Source organism: Danaus plexippus, chromosome 7 (genome assembly GCF_018135715.1).
Source record: "Danaus plexippus chromosome 7, MEX_DaPlex, whole genome shotgun sequence".
Lineage (NCBI taxonomy): Eukaryota > Metazoa > Arthropoda > Insecta > Lepidoptera > Nymphalidae > Danaus > Danaus plexippus.
In genome coordinates, this window is record NC_083541.1 from 5,725,498 (window position 1) to 5,747,928 (window position 22,431).

The window sequence follows — 22,431 nt, forward strand, 5'->3', positions numbered from 1 at the left end:
TTTGCTGCTAATAATAAAACTAATATTTATATTTTACTGTGGGTGTACTTATCAAGGCATTTATTGGATAAATATATATTATATTCATATTCAGACATTTATGTTACATATATTATTAATTTAAATAAATAATTTTCATATAAACTAAAACCAAATTCAAAACTTGCTACCTAAAATGTTTTATTTGTTATTTCACTCATTATTAGTTATCTATTATTTATATTATTACTATATATTACAAATATCCTTGATATAAGAAAGAAGAAAGTGCTCTATGGTAAGGGTTTATAAAATTCAGCTTTGACAGTAAAGAGGTTTTTAACACCAGATGAATAATAGAATTCAGGGTTAAAAGTCTACAACTCATAAGTCTTAATACATCTTGTAAAAATATGGGTATATTAAATAAATATGATAATATTAGAGACAATTTTTAAATATTTTCAAATAAATTTTGAAAAAGAAAAAAGAAGTTAACTATTTACTAATAAATACACTTTTGAAGAAATAATTTCCACATATGGGTCAGGAACTCTGTTTAACTTTAAAACTGTTATTTCTGTAACTGTTTGTAAGAAAAATTATGTACCTACTTTTGTTGGGAATGGTGACATAATTTAGTCAATTTTTATAAAGGATTCATTAATATTTAACAAAATCTATTACACATGGAATAACTTATCCTGACACAAAAATGTAATGTCTAAGTTTTCAAATAAATATTAAATATTTTGTAGCAGTAATAAAAAAAACAACTCAGAAATTATGTGAGGATGTTAGAAATAAGACAAAGATAATTTAGATTTTTTAATGTAATTCTCGATTATCATACACACTAATCCTACAACTAAGTAACATAAAATGCAACGCATCATGAAAATAGAAGTACATTCCCTTGAAAAAATGCTATAGGTATTTTTTAAATTGCAACTGACGAAGCCCCACTTATAATTACAACAGTTTCATCCTTTGAAAGAGGCTCCGGGGTGAGAGACTGCTCTTTCTCAGCCTCATGTTACTTCTTCTTTGTAAGCTTTTCTGACAAATCATCGAAGGAGGGATCTTGAAGATTGATCATAAGACTGTTACCGGGCAGGAACACTCGGTTCTGAGACTGAGCAATCATACGAGATATGCTTTGTGCGGCCCTGATCTTACGCAGCTTTAGGTAACCGGGGTTCATTCCCATGGCTTTACCCAACATCTCTGCAGCCTCGGCCTCTCCTTCTGCTTGCACAATCTTCTGTTGACGCTCTTGCTTGGCCCTTTCAACTACAAAAGCAGCACGTTGAGCTTCTTGTTGAGCAACCTGTTTAGCTTCTACAGCAGCTGTATATTCTTTACCAAAACTTAATTCAGTGAGTGATACATCATCCAAAATAATGTTAAAATCAGCAGCTCTCTCAACCAATTCTCTTCTAATCAACAGAGATACTTGTTGTCTCTGGGTTATAAGCTGGGAAGCATTGAATTTAGCAACAACAGATTTTAAAACTTCGTTACAAATGGAAGGCAACACCTTCTCATCATAATCGGTACCCAGTTGTCTGTACATAGTGGAAAGGTATTTGGAGTCAGGACGGGATAGCACTCTGAGTGAAATGTTAACCATTTGCAAGTCTTTTGAACCAGTGGGAGAAGAAATCTTGCGAGGACGTGACCTGATATCGTAAATGATGGGGTATTGGAACCAAGGGATACGGAAATGCATTCCCTCAGCCATAACCTCCTGTTGAACACCTCCTATTCTGTTGAACATGATCGCACGGTGTCCACCCTCAACAGTAAATAAAGATTGTGAAATGCCGTAAGCGGCTGCACCGACAACGGCAACTACTTTTAATCCAATACCAAGACCGGGAGGGCCACCTTTGGCGAATTTCCCTGCCATATCATTCAACTTACTTTGAGCCATTGTTATAATCAATAACAAATATTAAAGAATATGTAACACTCAATAGTAAAATATAACCTATTCAATATTCCGTAACCCAATAATTGTGCAACCTCCGAACGGAACAGAATGATTGAATGAATGGCCGCAAGTCATAGACTTCTTTAGAGAATGAAAAAAAAAATTGTTTTTTCTTATATCTATTTTGTAAAATACAATAAAATTAAAAAAACTCAGGCTAACGAAATAAAATATTTTATATTTTTATTGCAACATATTTCTATTATAAATAAGTTTTACATGGTCGATAAGAATCCAAACCTCGATGTACGGAGATTAAAAAAATTGTGAAAAAAATTTGACAGGTACTTGTTAATTGTTATATCTGTCAAGAGATAAAAAATTGTCATATTATATGATTTAAGAAATAAACATTTGTTTTGCAATGATTTGCTCATAAATTGTGGCCAATAATACTTTTACAAATAATAGACTTTAGCTCCAAATAAAAATTACCATTACTCAAGTAACAAAGAAAACGTAGATTGACTCCACAATAATGGATTCTTGCTTAGGAGTCGAACAGGATTTGGACAAAGCCACATCAAAATTCACAGCATTAAATGACAATACAAACAAAATATTAGATGACGTTATTAAACAAGTCGAAGAATTGAGGAAAGAAATATGTAAACGTGAGTCTGTCTAGAAATAAACACACTATATTTGTCTTAATGATTTGGCATATTTTAGTCTTTGTGTTACTTTCTCCTTTTTTTTTTGGAATCGCTTATTTCAGAGGCTAAACTATTGCAACGTTAAAGTAAATAAATAAATTATAATGAAAAATATGAACCTTATTATGTATTTTATTTTCATTCATCCTAAAATTTGGCCTATGTATAAGAATAGGGACATTTTTTTAAATTTCATGTACGCATTGCATTAAAGAAATCAGGAATGTACTAGATAACATCTTTAATATTAAATGCATAATAATAGTTACAAATAGTTTATTTGTACATATGTATGTAAGTTTTATTTATTTTATGTAATATTTATCACTTCGCTATTTATTTAATTTACAGAGCCACCAAACACAGTTTTGTCACAGTCTCAAACAAAGCTCGTTAATGATTTGGCTTCTTCAGTGAAACAGACAGTATTCCAATTGTCTACGGGTTAGTGATATATATATTAATATTTTTAATTATTCAGTAGAATAAAATATTATATGATTTTTTAAAATATCTAATATTTTTTTACTTACACCTTATTTATAGTTTATATTGATGCTATTATAATGAAAGTTTTCACAGTTATGAATATTAATATCCTCATTTATTTAAATATAACATTATCTCATCTTCAAACAGATCACAGGGAGCTTCATGCGACAGTGTCGAGAGTGGGCAAGTCTATTGACAGACATTTTATAGCAGATTATGCAGCGGTTGCACCGAAAGCGGAGTCATTCTGTTCCGATACAAACAGACCGATTATGGAACAAGCTATAGCACAGCATTTATACAGACAGGTATTTGATATGAAGCCACATTTACAGCCAATTACTATGAGTGCGAGTTCAGGGTCAATACAACAAACAGAGGCCGTATATCTCGTATCTGAATATAAAGTTATGTATATTATTTATTACTGTGAGAGTAATAATAATGAGAAAACTTATAATATATAACATTATACCCCTCGGTGATGGATCTCAGCAGTATCATAGTTCTTAGTCTCTGGTCGCTACCTTGTTCATTCACAAATCCCTCTTCACATATTAAGTATAATATTAACAAATGGCATTGGCGAAATTTATAAGGAAACGCCGCTGTAGTCAGGGAGTCAGAGAGAGACTTATTTCAACGCCCATTGTTATATAGTTTTCACTTCGCATTATAGTTTCTAATCTAAATTTCTTTATGACTCATATTTCAGGGCTTGGAGGAGGTGGGTGATACTTTGGTTTCCGAGGCTCGTGTGGTGAACGCTGAACGTGGTAGTACCTTCGCGCAGCTTCAGCGATGCGCTGCAGCGCTAACGGCCGGCGACCCAGCGCCCGCCCTGGCCTGGGTCGCTGCTCGAGAACACGACTTACAACACTCACCGCTGCCTTTTGTATTACATAGGATGCAAGCTCTTAAGGTAATACTAATATGGCACAGTTTTCAACAATCATATATATATATATATATATATATATATATATATATAATTATTATTATCCAGCATTTTAATCTGTACCAGTAGCAAACTGAAAAAATAATTTTTGCTTTGTTTTTATCTTTGGCGAAAGAGAATATTAAGTTTATTGTTCTGTCTAATTACTATGATGAATAAATATATTTTACACAGAGTAAAAAAATCGGTAGAATAATCAATGGAACCTTAAGCAAAAGCAATATAATAATGAGTACTTACATTTAAAGAGTGGAAAATGTTAATGGTATACTGTTTGTTAAGTGATATATAAAAACTCATTGAAATAAAACTGATATTTTTCGGATTTATTATTATTTTTATCAACATACTCCCGACGGTTCAAAATAAACGCGTAGTAAATCAGAAAAATATAGGTTTTATTTCAATGAATACTCGCGATAATGTCAGACCTCACTAACATTCTGGATTTATTAGTGCACAAAGACTCGAGCCACGCGACGATAAATGAAACCGAAGTAATGATTCTTTTTAAATATTGATTCTGCTTCCAGTTAGCGCGTGAGGAGGGCGTGTCAGCGGCCATCTTGTACGCGCGCGCTCAGTTCCCGGCGCACGCGGCCCGTCACGAGCGCCAGCTCCAGGCCGCTGTATGTGCGCTGGCCTGGTGTACCCCCGCGGCGCCGCCCCCGCCGCAGCAGTACGCACACCTGCTCGACCCGCGAGCGCTCGGTATGACATTAAGAGGCCCAAACAGCAACAATAATGTTGCACAGAACGTCGATTGTACAACATTATGTTGTTAATGCAATGTGAAGTGGACAAGATTTATTTTGTTTTTTAAAAATTTTAATGAATTAATATTATATATTATATTTTTTCCATAATATTCAGAATATTTACATCTCGCCTTTATCAAGTTTGCTTATTTCATTTTCGATCTAGAATACCTCTCACATTTATGTTATGTACCTATTTAAAAAATAATAAAATATAAATCTAAATTATTATTTTTTGCCTGACTCTACTTTTACCGTGACTCACACAAATGCAAAGCTCAGCTCAAGTCTCGCGGACTATACTATAAGTTATAACGGCCGGCCGGTGCCAGAGACCGCGCGATAGTGCATGATGTGTCGTGAACGTGATCAGGCGCGGAAGCTGCGGAGGTGTTTGTGCGCGAGGCGTGTTCCCTGCTGCGTGTGGCGCCTCACTCGCCGCTGGCGGGGGCTGTGTTGGCCGGCGCTCGTGTGCTGCCCGCGCTGCATGACATCCGGGCCAAGATGTCCCACCCGCACGTGCTGGCGGCCTGGGCTGATGATGAACTGCCTCTGGAGGTGAACTACACTGGGACTAGTTGACAAAAACCTTAATTCTTATCAATTGTCAATAATTATCAGAAAACATTATCAGATCCAAAATCTGCTCTTATAATATATTTAGTTTTTAAATTAGTGGAAGTGGTTTTCAGCGTTTTCCTTACTATATGAGTTTAAAATAACCTACTTTTTGTCAAACGAGTGGTTACTAGGACTTGGTTTATTAAATCAAAGAGACGAGACCTATTTAAAACAGACAATAGTCATTGAAGTGGCGACGTATAAAATAATTCTAAAATATGAATAGCTCTTTAAGACTTTCTACACACTAATAACATCTCGTCAAACGATTTCCCTTTTTAATAATATATATATATATATATATTTTTCTTATATCTGACAGTTTTAATACATGATCCATCTTCTCCAGGTGGAGTTAGGCGAGGAGGGTGGTTTCGGGGGTTACCACTCAGTGTTCGCATGTCCGATACTCCGCCAGCAGGCCTCCGACCACAACCCGCCCATGAGACTGCTGTGTGGGCACGTCATATCACGCGATGCGCTCAACAAGCTCGCTATGGGAATCAAGTAAATACACACACACACACACACATATATATATAATGTGTACACACACAGTACCCACACAAGCATAACGGGCGCTTTAGACTAAATTGTGTTTCTTAAATACAGATGTTGGTCAAACAACAAGCTTTTGAAAAATAAGATATGAACTATAGATGTGACTCACGAATAACATACAGACTGCGGATGAAGGCCGAACAAAGATAGAAAGTTAAGCATTGTATACACAGCTATACATTTTTAAGGCCTAACATAGATGCGCTCCTAAGAGTGTTTTTAACTCATAAATATGTCTTATCTATACTAATTATATCATCAGCAATGTAATTGTTTTTCTTTCAGACTGAAGTGCCCGTATTGCCCCATGGAGCAGTCGCCGTCTGAAGCCAGACAGATATACTTTTCTTGAACACAGAAGTGCTGTTAGTAGAGTTAAGTCTTATGAATAAAAACGCATTGTGCTAAAATAAAAAAAAAACTTTCTAAATATATAATATATTTAAATTTCTGGACGTTTATCGTAAAGTTTTTAATTTTCCTAGTTAATGACTGTCGAGTACATAGATTATAAGACCTTTGTATACAGCGACATCTGTGGGTTGATTAACGAAAACACGTAACAGGCATGTTGAGTTTTACAAGTTTGACGCACAATGTTATATACAAACGAGTCTCCGTCTGTAAAACCGAAGTTTTGCCAGAAGACGAGTTGCTGTTTAATGAAATAACGGTTATTTTGTTTGATATATGATCTAAGAGTGAAGAGACATACACAAGCGGCTGAGAATGATTGTACTCTATGGATACAATGCGTGGAATTAGAGTGAATCGCAATGAAATAAAGTGAAGGAATCCGTGGTAAATTAGTTGATTTTTTTTTTATTTCAATAATCAGGTAAAACTCGCGACAGACAGTCACATCCAGTGCACGGTCACTGGGTCTACATGAACACAGTTGCTGCAGGATTTTTTCTATCAAGTCATAACATCTCTCTGTAAGCTAGCGTTCTATGATAATGTTTAGATGATAAATTAATTATAGACTTATAACAATTTGAGAATCTGTTGAATAAATCCTAGAAATGTTTAGGAGTCAGATTTGTTGAGAACTGAAACATGTAGATGCTTAACTCGATGAGGACGAGTAGTTGACTGGAAGGATTTTTTTATATTTCTTTTAATATCCATTTTAAATGGAAAATGATGTAAATGATATCAGTACTTTCAGGAATTTAACTTCAGATTAGAAAAAAAGCTTCAAATACTTGCAAATAAATGTCTCGTTATGTTTACCAAATTTATAGACTTTTATTGTATATTTCTGTTGTTAGTATTAAATTATAAATATATATATTATTTAAAATATTGAAAGACAAAATCAAGATAATCTTAATATATGATTTTTCAATATTTATTTGTCATGGAAAATATTTCAATGGTGTATCTTCAAAGAGTCTCAACGTCTTAACAATTCAATTTCCTTCCCCAACTCCTATGAAGATATAAATTGTATGTAAACCCTTAGTACTTAACAGTAAACAATATTTTTAAAACTTTTTATATAAGAAAAAAAGTCGAGCGGATGATGTGAACCTTGTTGGTATAGTTTTTGCAATAAAATAGATTTTCTATGGTGTTTTTTTTTTTTTAATTATATTTCTTTAACTCCACTTGATAGTTTATTCGGATATAAGCTGTGATAAATAAGTTAGATATACAGTCAGTATGCTTAACCCAAGTACGCGTAGTCACACTCCAGACGGAGCGTTAATAGTTTCCCATTCATAAACAGATGGGAGTTCTATATGATATGTTAAAAAAGTTTATTCTCGGCTTAAGATTTGTATAAAATGTGACATAAGTGTAAATGAAACCGTTAAAACACCTTCAAGTTCAAAACGTTGTGACGACAGTAACAGTCACTAATAAGATACATATTTTGTTTTGAAGTTGCAAATCTCTCGATATTTTATATGGTGATAGTACATTTCTCTGATTTTGGAGAACGAACATATTAAAGTCGAATAAAACACAAAATGATCTTCAGTACATAATTTATTCAATGGATATGTACACAGACATAGTTTTAAGACAAATAAAAATTTGGCAATAACTCTCAACAATAGCATTAAGTGTAGTAGTTCACAAGCCAGATAAAAATATCAACAACAACAATAATTTTCATAATTATAGTTCGGAAATACCAAGGTATGCCTGATCAAGCAGGTCATGACGTCGCCAGTGTAACATGAGCCGCAAGCCAACGCAGCAGAGGCGAAATTCATTTAATGAACGCTCGCAGCACTTACAAGGCAACGCCACACCACCAAACGGCTCCCGCGAACAGAGCGGATCTCGTTCGAGGGAACCGTTCAACATTCCGTATTATAAATTACAAAATAAAAATCAATAACAACATTTTAATTTTTTTTTTCTTTCTCAATCATTAAAACTAATTAAAAATAAATTAATTCATAAATTACTTCCGATAGTGTCTGAGCCGCAACAATTTTAATATCATAACGATATAACTTTTCCCAAATAATAATTAAAAAAAAAAAAGAATAATAATAATAATAATGTTAAATAAAATTAAAAATATCCAATCATTAAGTTAGAGGTGAATTATTCTCTTGATCGTATTATAAAATTATATCTTATATATAGTAAGCCATGTATACGGAACCGCGACAGAATAACGTTACTTGGCGTTTCAATCAAATGTATAGCACTTAATGTATCACACAATGTACACGTAGCATCTACCAGCGGAGTCCAAACTACTTTAGACACTAATTATTGCTGTAATTAATTTTAATTCATCTACATTTATTTATACCACCAAAGGAAAGGCTAGTGATTGCTACAGTCGCGCAAAAAAGCACATTGCCTCAATAATATTAATAGAAAAAAAAAAAACCCGTAACAAAGTACACTTAGTGAGATATGAAGTTATAATATTTTTTTTAAAGGAAACCCCGCTAACACAGTCACCCTACGGTCCGTCCGAATGCATTTTTTTCCGCGACCGTACATTATCTAATAGAATCAATGAGTAAGATGGAAGACGCTTCTAAATACAGCAAAAATGTATGTATTTAATTTAGCATTAAGTTACTATAATATCACTTATGACCTAGTCTAAGTATGTTATATATTTTAGATAAACATATATTAATATATCTTGTACCTACTCATTTGGATTTTCTCATATAATACATTATACATATATAATTTGGCACATTTAATATACATGGTGTATAAGAATGATATAGTTTCATGCCATTCAATGAACGGTAAGCGGATTATTTTGTATGTGGTCAATTTTAAATTGCATCGTTTATTGAACTAAAAATATATATGCATGTATATATATTCACTAATAAATAATATTGCTTTACAAATCAGTCATGGATCAGTCTAGTTATGGTTCTAAACAATTATGTCGAACATCACACGGAGACCTCTTTGGGAACAAGCAATACATTTCATATTAATAAAAAAAAAAATTCCCTCTAATATTCACTAGCGTTAAATAAATTACAGTTTTAATTAAAATTAACATCGTCGGATACAATAAATATTACAGAAATAATTTATGGCAATGCTATGCAATAAAGAAAATAATTTTTTATAGTTTGTGATATAAATTAAATTGATTTAAATAGCTTTTTTTTTGCTGTGTAAACATTGATTAATTTAAATTTAGACTGATGTCCGTATATGTGTGTGTGTGTCAACTGATTTGTTACATTTCACAACATGCAAGACATGAAAATATCCTAAGCAATATTTATAATAGATCACATGGTAATGAACACAAAATACAGCTTACAACTAAATATGTTTATTCTTATGAGTACATATCATGCAAATAACACATCTGCTATTTATTTTTTATAATGTATTTATGACATAAACAGCACTTTGTACTAAATATATCTCAACCACACCAAAATACAATGTCAATGTCAATGTCACTTTTGACATTTCCAGTGTTGAAGATCACATGACATATATATATATATTTTTTTTAATATTTCATGCCAGCCCTGTATACATGTAAGTTGAGGTCAGATCGAATTAAAAATGAACAATTTCGATTACATGATACTAAATATTGAAAATTTCTAAGAGAAATAAATTAATTTTAACTTAACCTATATAGTTATATCCGTCGTTACTTGCTGTGGCGACACTAACTGGCAATGTACGGCATCCATGACAGACGGATGTAACGATTCGCTTAATACAATAGGTATTTATATATTACGAGACTACTGAATATATGAAACGGCCGATCTAAATGCGGGATCTAATCAAATTCCTTATTCAATGAATATGTATTATCACATCTATAAACTATTACTACGTAAATTGTTGAAATATCTATAATTAAATAATGCGTTAGCAGTTTTTTTTTTATATTGAAAAAAAGGGCTTCAGAAATATACGTTTCAAAGTTTAGAACATTATATGGTTATTGGTTATATGTGATGTAAAGTCGATACTTCAGCCTAAATAACCAGCATCACGTATTAACATTTTTTACACTGGATTTTTATATGTCTTTATTGGACTAGATAATGGTAAACTTTTGTCTATACGCGACACTCGACAAACTAAGAGAATTCATATTAAAATTCAAACTTTTCGTTCTTAGAACTCATATGTCAACGATAAGTTCGCGGAGCTATGCCCCGACGGAAACTGAATTGGACTATCGAATACATTAAATAACTTATTATAATCGCTTTAAATAAAACCTTTGAGCAGAACACGGGAGCGAGCAGATAGTGCATCAGCTATACGAGGAGATAGAGTACGGGAGCTTCGAGACGTTGGGTCCGTTCGATGGCGGTTCGAAATTTGATAATATATATTAAAATAGTATATAAATAATCTGTTAATACATTAACATTGTTGCAAATGAATACGAACAGTCAGACAGTAGTGGTAAGCGCGGCGTTCTCTGGAAGACTTACATTAGATGTTAGCGTCCGCGATCCCAAGCGCAGCCTGGGACATCACCAGCTCGGAGGTATCTGGAATCAAACGTTACATTACTGATCGCGTGTGCACATGTTATATGTGCCTGTGTGTGTGTGTGTGTGTGTGTGTACATATATACGTACATACATGTGTATTCTCACCTTGTGTGGTCGCTAGCTGGGGGCGTGAGGTCTGACCCCGGCCAGGTTGAGGAGGGCCTCGGCCGTACGCCGCTCCTCGCCGCCACTATACGAGTGTTCGTCACGAGCACACCGAGATATAACCAGGTGAGCCTCCGGAGGGAGCTGGGGTGATACAGGGCATTATTAAACATAATTCAATACATTACTCAGCTCAGCTTAAATAAATATTAACGGAGTAGACAAGGGTTGCTTAATTCAATAGAAATTTAATATTAATAAAATGAAATACAATTTTCAGAAGATATTTTATATTTGTGGAAGTTTTTAAGTCATAGGAAACTAGGATTCGTGCAATGTCATCTGATCGCAAGCACTATGATCAGAATGGGACTTATAAACCAGAATAGTCAGAAAATGTATCTGGATTTGGTCAAAAGGAGATATTTTAATATATCAGACCTGGTCTAGTACAGCGGGTCCATACTTCATGGCTAGTACAGTGGCCGCGGCGAGGTACTCGTCGGCGCCGGGAGGGGAACGGGCGTCGGCCAATCTGCGGGCCAAGTACGGGAACAGTTGGGGGTCTGGAGTGTTCTTTACACTGGTCGACGTCTCTTGCTCCTCCACCTCCACCGGAGGCACAGGCTGGCGACCGAAGGCCTGAAAACATTATCGTAACGCCCTTCTCAATGAGAACTTGTGATATGACACGCCCTGGGATCATTATCAGTTCAGGTCTAAGACTCGCGAGTATTCATTTAAATGAAACTAATATTTTTGTTATTTTCAAGCGTTATTTTATTATTTTTAAAACTACATGACCCCGTCGTTTCGGTTACCTGGCAGTAACCGTGATCGCGGGCTTCTCATCTGCCCGAAAATATTGTGAATGAAATATTAACGTTCTAACTTTTCGTCGTCCGGTTAAAGATAAACTAGTACTAGGGATACAGATGGAGGATATCGATGTGATGAAAAATACTGAAGATTCACAACATTTGATCTTACGTTGTTATTGAGTAGAATATAACTTTCAATGATTCAAGTAAGGGTTCGGTTCATTAACAAAATATTGAGAAATAAGATAGCTATTTTTGGAGATGGTAGAGCCTAGCTGTGGTCAAGTTCTGCAGCTCGAACTTGGGCTGGCTCGACCGGGGAAGTACCACCCTCTCACAGAAGATCGGCGTGAAGCAGTCTGCGTTTCGTCCGATGAGTGAGAGAGCCGGTTGTTCTTTCCTTTTTCCCATCTTTTCCTACCCCTTCCCTTTTCCTTCCCCCTCTACCCTAATCGAGGGTGGCAACGCATCCGCAAATCTATATTGCGGATGTCCATGGGCGACGGTACTACCTTCACTAGGTAGGCCGTCTGCTCGGTTGCCCCATTTAGCAGAAAAAAAATCTGCAAACATGGTCGATGTCTTATAGTAAGAAGTATATCAATTATAGCGTGTCTCGAAGCACTCACCTGAAGAAGAGACGATCGGTGCTGAGGGTCGACAGTCCAAAGCGAACCTTTCCCTAACCCAGGAGCCGCTGCCACCTGCAAAGACCAATATATGTAAAACCATCCCAACAGCGGTATGCCACTACACCAGAGCTCTTCCAACCGCACCTACCTTATGGAAGCATTTGTTCAATGATAGATTATGTCTGACGCTGTTCTTCCAGCCCTGTGGTGCGTGCTTGAAGTATGGGAAGTGTCTGACTATCCAGGCGTATATCTCCTTAACTGGGAGAGCCCTGGCTGGGGCGGCTTCTATCGCCATGAAGATGAGGCAGGAGAAGGAGTAGGGAGGCTTGGTGTGGGTGTTCACGGCGGGAGGGGAGGGGGGAGCTTTACAGGGGGTGCGGGGAGGGGAGGGGACTCGCGACGACGGCGGCGGAGTTATAGATGGCTCTGTCTGGAATATTTATTTAATTATTTACTTTATATCACACTCGCATCTTCAACACAATCTTAGAATTAATATGATCTCACACTAGCTAACCTTAACGTGTAGAGAGAATAAGTTAAACGTTAAATAATGCATCATAATATACACAACGTAAAGCAAAACGAAAGCCGATTTAAATATTAATATTTGAAACCAAATAAGATATTTACACGAAACAAACTTTTTAACAAGTAAATTTTAATTTTCTGTACTTTAAACGAGAACTCAGAGATTTTTATGAATTTTAATGAATATCGGCTATTCAGAAATAGAAGCTGTCACCGGGAATATAGGATCAATATAGAAATATAGTAATTGAGTTTACGTAGTTACTCTCTACAAGGATTTCTCTACAAAAAGAGTAAATATAAATGTATGAATGTCTTTTTCTTAAAAATAAAAGGATCTTTGTCTGCTATGGTTCGTTAACTAAATTTAATCCGTAAAATTAATCACAGTATTTATGAATATGGACGTTAAAAACATTATCTTAATTATATAAATATTTAACTCGTAAATATAAATGAAATAAACAAAAATAAACAATTTTAATGTGTGGTGCAATAAAATAATCTCAAGACGTATATTTTACTTACGACAACTTGAAAACAATATAAAAACTCATCTCGCAACAAGTTAATTGCATAATTGCACATGCATGTTAAATTAAAGTTATAACATGCAGAAAAAACTACCGCTCTATGACATGACAGTAATGACCCATTTTGGTTTAGACAGATGACGTCATCTGTTTAGGACCAATGGGAGTCGAGCTAATGAATAAGGAACGCATATTTGAAATTTAAAAATGAATATTTTCTATTCAAAATTTTGTTATCTGTAATTTAGTCTTTAAAGATATTTTTATTCATATAATTGCCTTAAACAACATGCCCGTTAAAAAAAAAGTTGTAAATATGAATCTTCGAATCAAATAATATCGAGTGAAACCTTTAAATTAAAAACATTTGTTCAAATATATTTTGCCTGTGGCAATGAAATTTGATATAATAGTTTCTTTAGAGTGTAGTTTAATAGAGAACAAATGAAAGCTGTATTTGGGACAAATATATATTCAGTCGTGAAGGTTATAACAGTGAAAGAAAATGATTTTTGCGAAATAATCACACTTTAATTTAGATTACAGCAGCGATCGTGGAAATGGCTCCGATTCTTATGTAATGTGCCATAATTTCTAAAAACAAAGATAGTATCTCCACTATATAGACTTTCTGGTAGCACTGGTGATATTGATTCAACTAACAACAAATTACTTCTATAGAATTTCCCTCAAATACATCGTATTGGCTATGACTCAGTGGCAAGGACTTGATTGTGTGTATGGAATTTCAGCATTTGATTATTTCCCCTTTTATAATACTTATTGATTATCCTGGATTTCGCTTCCGTCGAAACGAAATAAAATTCATAAAAAAAAATAGATATTTTTTTGTATTCTTGTAGTAAATATTTTTTTTATTGTATATGAATAAAATTTAACCATCAAAGTTATATGTGTACAAAAATACTCACTTTCACAACCACCTGACTGCTGATCAGTTTGCTGTCCTCTATGTCACTTTTAGTTAGATTTATACCTGGAAGGAAACCGTGTCATCACAAGTAAGCATAGAAAAGTAGAATTCAAGTTTTTTTTCGGTCAAATAAAGTAGGTTAATTAGATAATGTTTGAAATCTAAAACTATGATAAGTCCGGAAACCGTACATTGACATAATCACGTGACCAGTCTGAGAAGACCTCCGCATGGCTAAAAATATATAAGTATGTTGTACAAATATTATACAAGTGTGTAGTTTGAGTGTGTGTGTGTGCGTGAATGCGTGTGTGTATTACAGAATAAGATAAAATTTTATATGTTTATAACATTAGTAATGAAAAATTCTGTGAGGAAGTATGGATGTTTGTTGATTTGTAGCGAAAAAACTACTCAAGACATTTTGATTAAACTTTTCAGTAATGTATCTTACACACCAGAATAAAACACAGGCTAATTTATCCTGGAATTTCGAATAGTAGTTTCGCTTTATATATTATAGTAAGTAGTGTGTATCCGGCATGAAGTAAAAGATATAGCGAATTATTTACAACCAAGTGTGTACACAGCCTTACAAGTAAAACGTAATTCAAATCTAAATGAATGTGTAGCTGGCTTTATAATTAACTGGATAAAAAAACTTACCGCTCAGTAAATTCTTGTCCTGCAACCAACTGAGACTGGTGAGATCGTCATCATGATCAGCTGGTGGTAAATTACCAGAGTTACCGGCGCAGGCAACGCTGAGGAACGACGTTAATATTAAATATTAATATTCAATATTATAATATTAATATTTAAAATTATATTTAATTACAAACGGCTTATAGTTATTTATTTTATGATAAGCTTGAACGTCGTCCGTTAACATTCAAGTTATTTCGTTGCATTTAATTTATCTCATATTAAATAATTACAGACTGTTTGTATTTAATTTACAATAAAATGTTAGTGTGCCGATACCACAGCGTCATTATATTAATATTCGGTCTTTCCGTGTATAATTCGACTTGATAATTAAGATATATATTTAAATAAAATACTAAACACACATTATCTTATATTAAAATAGGTTAAAAATCCTAAAAATGTAGCAGAAATACTATTATCTCGAGCGCTATCAAGTCTTACTCGGTCAGTTTGATAATGTTATCTGACAAAACACTAACTTGTCATTGATCGATGAGGAATGGAGACGAGCTCTATTCTAACATTATATATAACATGTAATTTGTTATTAATTATACTATATACATGCGTATAATATTTCTTAATTTAATTCTGGTATATAATCAGTATTTACAGAGTGATGAGAATCTTTAAAGAATTGAAAAATATGAATGTTCTAAAGCGACGAGTAAGTAAACGATCTGATTTATGTACAGTTACGTAATCCATAAAGAGCAATACAAAGTTCAACAGTTCTTAAGCTTCCTAGTCTCGGACCCCAACGGTCTGATTTGAAAAACTATTTCAGTGTCATAATAGTCTATTTATCGTTGAAAGCTATTTTATATACTGGGCTATTACGCTACAACCGAATATTAATGAGACAGCAATATTTTCCTTCAGCAGCTTCCATAGCTCGAGGGTTCTAAATAGGCAATCTCACTGATAGAGAGAATCAGCTAGATTAAAACCATCGCAACAAGTTTGCATCGTCAAACTAAATACGGAGTGTCTCGAAAATCTTGTGTCACTAACAAAACTTAAGAACACAGCCTCTTAATGTCTAAATGAGACCAATTCACAATATATTGGTAGTTTACATGAGTATTTACTTATAATTACTCATAACGCGTTTACTCACGCCGTCTGTGTCTCCATGTCGGATTCATCGGATCCATCATCGATGTCATCAAAGTTGTCAATAACCCTGCCGGAGACCTCCAGCCGTCTAAGCGACCTCCCGCTGGACGCCACATGTCTCGCTATCTGTCTGATCAGACGCCGCGGCAGGGGCAGGGACGCTCGAGCACCCCTCGCCGGTGAACCGCCGCGTTCGCCGCGCATTGGCGCCATCTTACAAAATAAAATTATCATTCACTTATTAATAAATTACGTACAACGGCGATTTACATCTGTACAGTATATCAGAGGCGGACATTAAGTTATTGACTGAAGCGCATAAAGTAACTGAGAATATTATTGCACAATAATACTATATAATCAACTCGATACAATGTATATAAAATAAAGATACATATACATGTCCGTGTGTATAAATACGTACCAGGGTCGGTGTCTTGATACAAGGCGGTACGTAAAAAATTTTATGAACTGTTTTTGTACCATCAAATAAACTATAATATAAAAATAATACATAAAAAAAAATAACTTTTTGAACTTCGATTTATAATGTAAATACAAAAATATTGCGAAACTTAAGAAGCTGTAGAAAAGCTCTGATCCTAAAATTATTTAGTATACAAACTAGATTATATACTTCATATGAGTAACTATTTAGAGATCCAGACAAATAATGTATTATTAAAATCAATATACGGGAATACAAGTTTTCTTAAAACAAATTAATATTAATACTATCGAAATCATTAAATCAAACAAGAATCCGTCTTATGTTCCGGATATCCGCATCCGTCATTTTTAGCACGTCTTTCACTTCTTGAATTCTTAATAGACATGAAATTGATAAGTGTATCATCACGCAAAGCGTCACGTGACGTCGACTATAGTTACAAAATCACGAGCATCGATATCGATTGAACGAAACACGGTCAAGATCCAGTGGGTACGTCACTAAAATCAACAAATCATTACAATATACCAGAGAAACATTTGTAAAAAAAATATACGTTAAAGCTTTTCTATTTTTGTATGAAAAACGATGTTAACGTCTCTCAAGTGTTGCTAAGGCTTTCTCAGGACACAATTTAAGTTATCCCGAAGTTAAAATGCCATCAGATTGATAGAAGGAATATTGCGTATATGGCTAACGGTACGTAACACAAAAAACAAATTCCTTAGATGTTTATAATGTAATAATTCAGTTAATATTGGAGTTTTTTTTTTGTATAACTTAAAAGAATAATAAAGTCTTTAAAATTGTTCACTCTCTGGTACCATTAACTTTGTATGCAAATTTAATTACAACTTTAATTAATTACTTAAATCAAGTGAAACTACCATATATAAAGGATGGATCCGCACGGATTTAGGCTTTGCATTCAGAAAGGCAATCAATGCGAGCTATCTATAGTTCATGACATATAACTTTATACAAAATACTACTTTCGTGTTGCAGTACTACCGAGATAAATACAGGGAAAATATAACTTATTCTGATGCCTAATCTACATAAATTTAATTTTATATCAAAATTAAATCAGTAGATTTTATCTGAAATGATCAGAAACAAGTAAACCTTCACACAGACATATTTATAATATTATATTCTTTAAATAATATTTTTCTATTTTTATACAAAACATCTTCTTTATACATGTGTTTGCTATAAAGTTATTTTTTTATTAATATTAAGACTTCGCGGATGCTGAAGGAAATTGTAACAAAAAATAAATGTTTCATGAGTTTTATCTTAGCTTCTCAGAGATAAAATCTGTTCAAGCATTCAGCAGTCTTACACTGCGCGCATTACCTGACCTTGCGTCTATGTTAGACTAAATCAATAAAGAACTAATTATAGTAAGCGACCAGTTATCTTTTAGAATGAGACTATACTAATCTGTTCTACAATTACAACACATTGGCCGACTGAATGACATTATACGCACTTGACACAAATCACGATAAATTTCAACGGTAGAATATTTTTTTTTTAAACGTGTGTGACAAAAATTTGCTTGATTTACTTACGTAACGCTTATTGATAATAAATGAACTTTAAGTGAAGAACCGGTTTCAAAAGATTAAATGGTGTAAATTTGTTAAAACATCACTCGATCAATGCTCGGCTTAATACACATTTTAAAATTCTTTACCAACCCCTTGAATTTCTCATATATACATATTATACATCGACGATAGTAAAATCTAGAAAACTAGAAAAACAGAGAGATTTTGATTTCAAGCAGTCCAAAAATTATACTAGATTGCTTCACAATCGTAGATAAAGACAAATCAAATTTTTAAAGAAACAATCCGTCTATATAAGTAACCATACAAGAATTTAAAACTAGCCATATAAATACAATATATAATAAATAATAATATAATTAATAAATTAAAGTTATATCTGTATATAAAAATTATATTAATTGCAAATTATTACACGACATTAGTAATGAATAACAACTCTGACACGCTTAAGGTATAGAAATAAACAACGAAATATAAATAAAACTCAGTGGAATTAAGTGAATACGTAATAAAATACGTTAGTCGCATTGCCGAAAAGAACGACGTAACGAGACAAATAAAATGTGTTACTACGTAAACATAACATGAGGCATTAAACAAACAATCTAACTTATAATTTAAATTTAGAATATTTTTCATTAAAAAAAAATAGAGTTAGTTGATAATCTATATATACATACTTATTTTACATCTATACTATGTTAAGATGAGTAAGAACTGAAATGTTTATAAAAACCACGTCATATAAATTACGTCAATTAACGAAGTTTGAGAATCAGGGAGCGGATCTTCAACGATTGCATCACAAATATAGAATGAGATAAACATGGGAAATAATTATGATTTTCAATAGAATTCATAATAAAATATTTCAGAGAACTTAATAGAGGATGCGCAAGCTTATATGTTGAACACTTAGGATGAAATAGAATATGCATAAAGTAATAATGTATAGTACATCCTCGGTTCCGTAGACATCATTCATTAACGAAGCTCTATTACTGCGCAGAATTGCTTCCAACCAAATCACTTTCAACATTATTAATCTTACGAAGATAGTGTATATATTTTTATCGCTGAAGATAAATTAAAAATGTTTAAGTGTAAATATACAAGAAAGAATAATGTTGTTATAGTATTTTTTATTTAAAAATTGTAACTGAATTGAAACAGATGCGAGAGTATGCCGAGATGCAGGATATGCATATGCAATCACGTTTATGAGTAACGTGCATCGTGAAGTGTTTACAAGATACAACCCGCTTTGACATTGACATTTGACAGATTGACGTTTAAAATAACAATGGCGTATTTTTTCTTCTGGAAAATTGCACTTTTAAATATTTATTGGAAACACACTTAAATGATTCATAGGAAAAATACAATGTTGTAACGACATATATATTTAGCGTCATTGTTATGTTTTCACAGAAGTGCATTTTTTTTTATTTAATTATTTTTAAACATCATATGTATATATATAAATTCGACTAATTAATGAAATCTTTTACTAAAATTATATCCAAATTCATAAAATTCATGTTTAATTTAACTTTGGTTGAAAGAAAATACTGTTATAAGCCTGCAAATTAACACCATAAAATTATGGTAAACAAAACTTATTTTTTTTTAATATATTCCAAATAAAAAATACATTTTAAAAAAAATCCAAATTAGTATGGCAGATTTTCTGACAGTTAAGCCATAAGATGAGAAATCATCAATAGTATACAAAACAAAACTACATTAAAAACAGATCTTTAATTGATGTGTTGAGAAAGTCGTATATATCCTAGGTATAGATAAAGTCCAGCTTTAATAAATTTACTAGATTTGCGAATTATTTTATTTACTTTCATCATAATTAAGTAGTAAGCATGAGAATAGAATAATTCTGGTAACCTGATTAAAAGTCTACATTCTGTTTAGAGCCGGTTCAATCCATAAGATACTATTTCAACTTTTTTGTATGTAAGAAATTTAATAAAAACATTTTCATAGACAATTATATTTTCATTATAACTTTTACTTTATTTTCAGCATTTTATTCATGGCAAAATTATCATATATATTTCTATAATATTAGTTGTAACAAAATAAATGCAAAAGTTAATTACTCTCCGAACAAGTTATATAGTATATAAAATAAAAAAATCAATCAATGATATTAAAATTTTCCATATAAAATCGTAACATTTTAATTTAATTGTTTAATAGGAAAAATAAAATACATGGGATCAATAATTATAGGTTTTCCCCAACTCATACTCAATAAACATTTAAAAAATATATTTTTGAGTAATCACAGTACCATTTTGGTATATGTATAAATGAAAGTAATTTTTATACTGTGACCTTTAAAATACAGATAAATAATATTATTTTTTTTTTGTACAAGTTAACATTGATATTCATAAAAAAGGAAATACTGTGAAGGCAATTAATTATAAAGTAACATTAATAATTTATATCCGCAAAATATATTGTCGGTCTAATATGATGTAGCAAAATTATCCCTATTTACATAATTATTATATTAATTGCCTCAATTATAACAACAACACAAAATATTGTGTAAAAGGTTCTAAGCTTATTCATATATATAATATAATATCGGTATAGAATTAAGATTATTTAAATTTATAAAATTTCAGTACATGGTTATCATTCAGGTAGATTAAGTGACCTTGCTAGCTCTGATACTGATATGTGAAGTCAAGTGAATTAGGTAATGATAAAACATGATCCAATAGTTTTCACTTACAGAATATAACACCTCAATTTGAAAATAGAGTTATTCCGGGTGACATCTATATTTAGAACTTGTATGGGATGAGAGAAATAAGAACTAGGTCAAACTGAGGTCTACATGTAATTAGTGCTTTTATTTTTATTATTTCCTTAACATTTCATATGTCACCATCATGGTGTGATAATACAATTCAATAAATTATATGTATATTATTTAAAATCACTTACCAGCATAAGTTATGAATGAAAAAGTTGTCGTAAAGAAAAATATATAAATTACAATACAGTTAATTTTTTTTTTATTAAAACGTTGATAAAAATATCAAACGACGTAACACGCAAAAATACTGACGCGTGGTTTGTGTGATGTAACAATAATTACCATGTGTTTTTGTATTCATTGGGTCAGCAGTGGCGTCAACAGCGTGTTGCTAGGAAACTGGCTTTCGGACTTCTACCGCGTGCGCGTTGCGCGTTCAACCTTCTACGTGGACTGCCGCGTGCACTGTCGTATGCACGTGCTAACGCGCACTCCAAGGACCATTACATAACTAGGGGGACAGTGGCCAGCTCCTATGACACGAGGATGTAGCTAATACAATTCGACTGACACTAGTTCCATATTTAGATAGGGCGCCTGCCTCTACATTCCTCTGGCGTCTCGTCACATTTTTAGAACCGCATGTAAATGACACCATACGCTTCACGATATATAAAACTACGGAACGCGATATTTGTTTTCGTAGTAAATAAACCAAAATGCGCACATATAAGTGCGTTGTCTCTATTACGAATTATATTTTAATCTTTTACGTATTTCCAAAATGTTTGCTGCATAATGGAATCAAAGACAATTAATACAGAGGCAATGTACTTACCTTTTGTATTAGATGTTTGAATTCCTCACAATTTGGAAATTAATTACAAATAAACAGCATTCCGCTGGCTCCGTTCTTAAAATCAACACTCAACAAACACCTTAACACCCAATCAAATCATAAACTAAAGAGCAACCTACATAAATAAACATATGATCTATACTTGTCTTTACTATTGAGAGTGACAGTTCACAGATAAAAGCTGCTACAACAAGTATTCTAATAGCATTGAAACCATATTTTAGAAAAAGTTTTGTGTTCTCCAAGTTTACCAAATTTTAAGAGACACGTGTACTATTCCATATAATATTCAACGATTACTTAATATACTTTAAATGTTATTTGTTTTATTATTTTCAATTTATTGCGA

General features: G+C 32.8%; 3 protein-coding genes across 7 annotated transcripts; 1 reads left to right on the forward strand and 2 right to left on the reverse strand.

The window, feature by feature from the left end:
- Positions 1–796: 796 nt before the first annotated feature.
- On the reverse strand, positions 797–2,037 carry LOC116770738 (prohibitin-2). The gene has a single exon (XM_032662334.2). It carries the CDS (start codon positions 1,913–1,915, stop codon positions 1,016–1,018), a length of 900 nt encoding a protein of 299 aa, XP_032518225.1. The 5' UTR covers positions 1,916–2,037; the 3' UTR covers positions 797–1,015.
- Positions 2,038–2,264: 227 nt separating this feature from the next.
- On the forward strand, positions 2,265–7,600 carry LOC116770674 (E3 ubiquitin-protein transferase RMND5B). 2 transcript variants are annotated; one of them, XM_061520875.1, is made up of 9 exons: positions 2,265–2,589; positions 2,983–3,075; positions 3,271–3,431; positions 3,839–4,045; positions 4,615–4,792; positions 5,213–5,397; positions 5,810–5,967; positions 6,307–6,386; positions 6,860–7,600. In XM_061520875.1, the coding sequence occupies exons 1-8, from the start codon at positions 2,454–2,456 to the stop codon at positions 6,371–6,373; spliced, it is 1,185 nt and encodes a 394-aa protein (XP_061376859.1). In that variant the 5' UTR covers positions 2,265–2,453; the 3' UTR covers positions 6,374–6,386; positions 6,860–7,600. The 2 variants fall into 2 exon arrangements, with proteins under 2 accessions (XP_061376859.1, XP_032518138.1); XM_032662247.2 differs by having other exon boundaries at positions 6,307–7,600.
- A 401-nt stretch (positions 7,601–8,001) lies between these two features.
- On the reverse strand, positions 8,002–22,214 carry LOC116770657 (forkhead box protein N3-like). Of its 4 annotated transcripts, none has more exons than XM_032662224.2 (10): positions 22,062–22,199; positions 21,566–21,756; positions 16,403–16,614; positions 15,238–15,335; positions 14,570–14,634; positions 12,719–13,003; positions 12,568–12,642; positions 11,559–11,759; positions 11,118–11,261; positions 8,002–11,030 (listed from the first exon to the last, which is right to left on the reverse strand). In XM_032662224.2, exons 2-9 carry the CDS (start codon positions 21,566–21,568, stop codon positions 11,130–11,132), a joined length of 1,071 nt encoding a protein of 356 aa, XP_032518115.2. In that variant the 5' UTR covers positions 21,569–21,756; positions 22,062–22,199; the 3' UTR covers positions 8,002–11,030; positions 11,118–11,129. The 4 variants fall into 4 exon arrangements, with proteins under 4 accessions (XP_032518115.2, XP_032518116.2, XP_061376860.1 ...); XM_032662225.2 differs by having other exon boundaries at positions 8,002–11,009; positions 11,104–11,261; XM_061520876.1 differs by having other exon boundaries at positions 8,002–11,009; positions 22,062–22,198.
- Positions 22,215–22,431: the final 217 nt, after the last annotated feature.

Coding starts and splice junctions, on each gene's coding strand:
- LOC116770674 (XM_032662247.2), top strand. CDS start 2,454: ATGGATTCTTGCTTAGGAGTCGAACAGGATTTGGACAAAGCCACATCA. Junction 2,590..2,982: donor GAGGAAAGAAATATGTAAAC/GTGAGTCTGTCT, acceptor TTTAATTTACAG/AGCCACCAAACACAGTTTTG. Junction 4,793..5,212: donor GCTCGACCCGCGAGCGCTCG/GTATGACATTAA, acceptor GAACGTGATCAG/GCGCGGAAGCTGCGGAGGTG.
- LOC116770738 (XM_032662334.2), bottom strand. CDS start 1,915: ATGGCTCAAAGTAAGTTGAATGATATGGCAGGGAAATTCGCCAAAGGT.
- LOC116770657 (XM_032662224.2), bottom strand. Junction 12,643..12,718: donor TGAACAAATGCTTCCATAAG/GTAGGTGCGGTT, acceptor TGGTCTTTGCAG/GTGGCAGCGGCTCCTGGGTT. Junction 11,262..11,558: donor GACCCGCTGTACTAGACCAG/GTCTGATATATT, acceptor GTATCACCCCAG/CTCCCTCCGGAGGCTCACCT.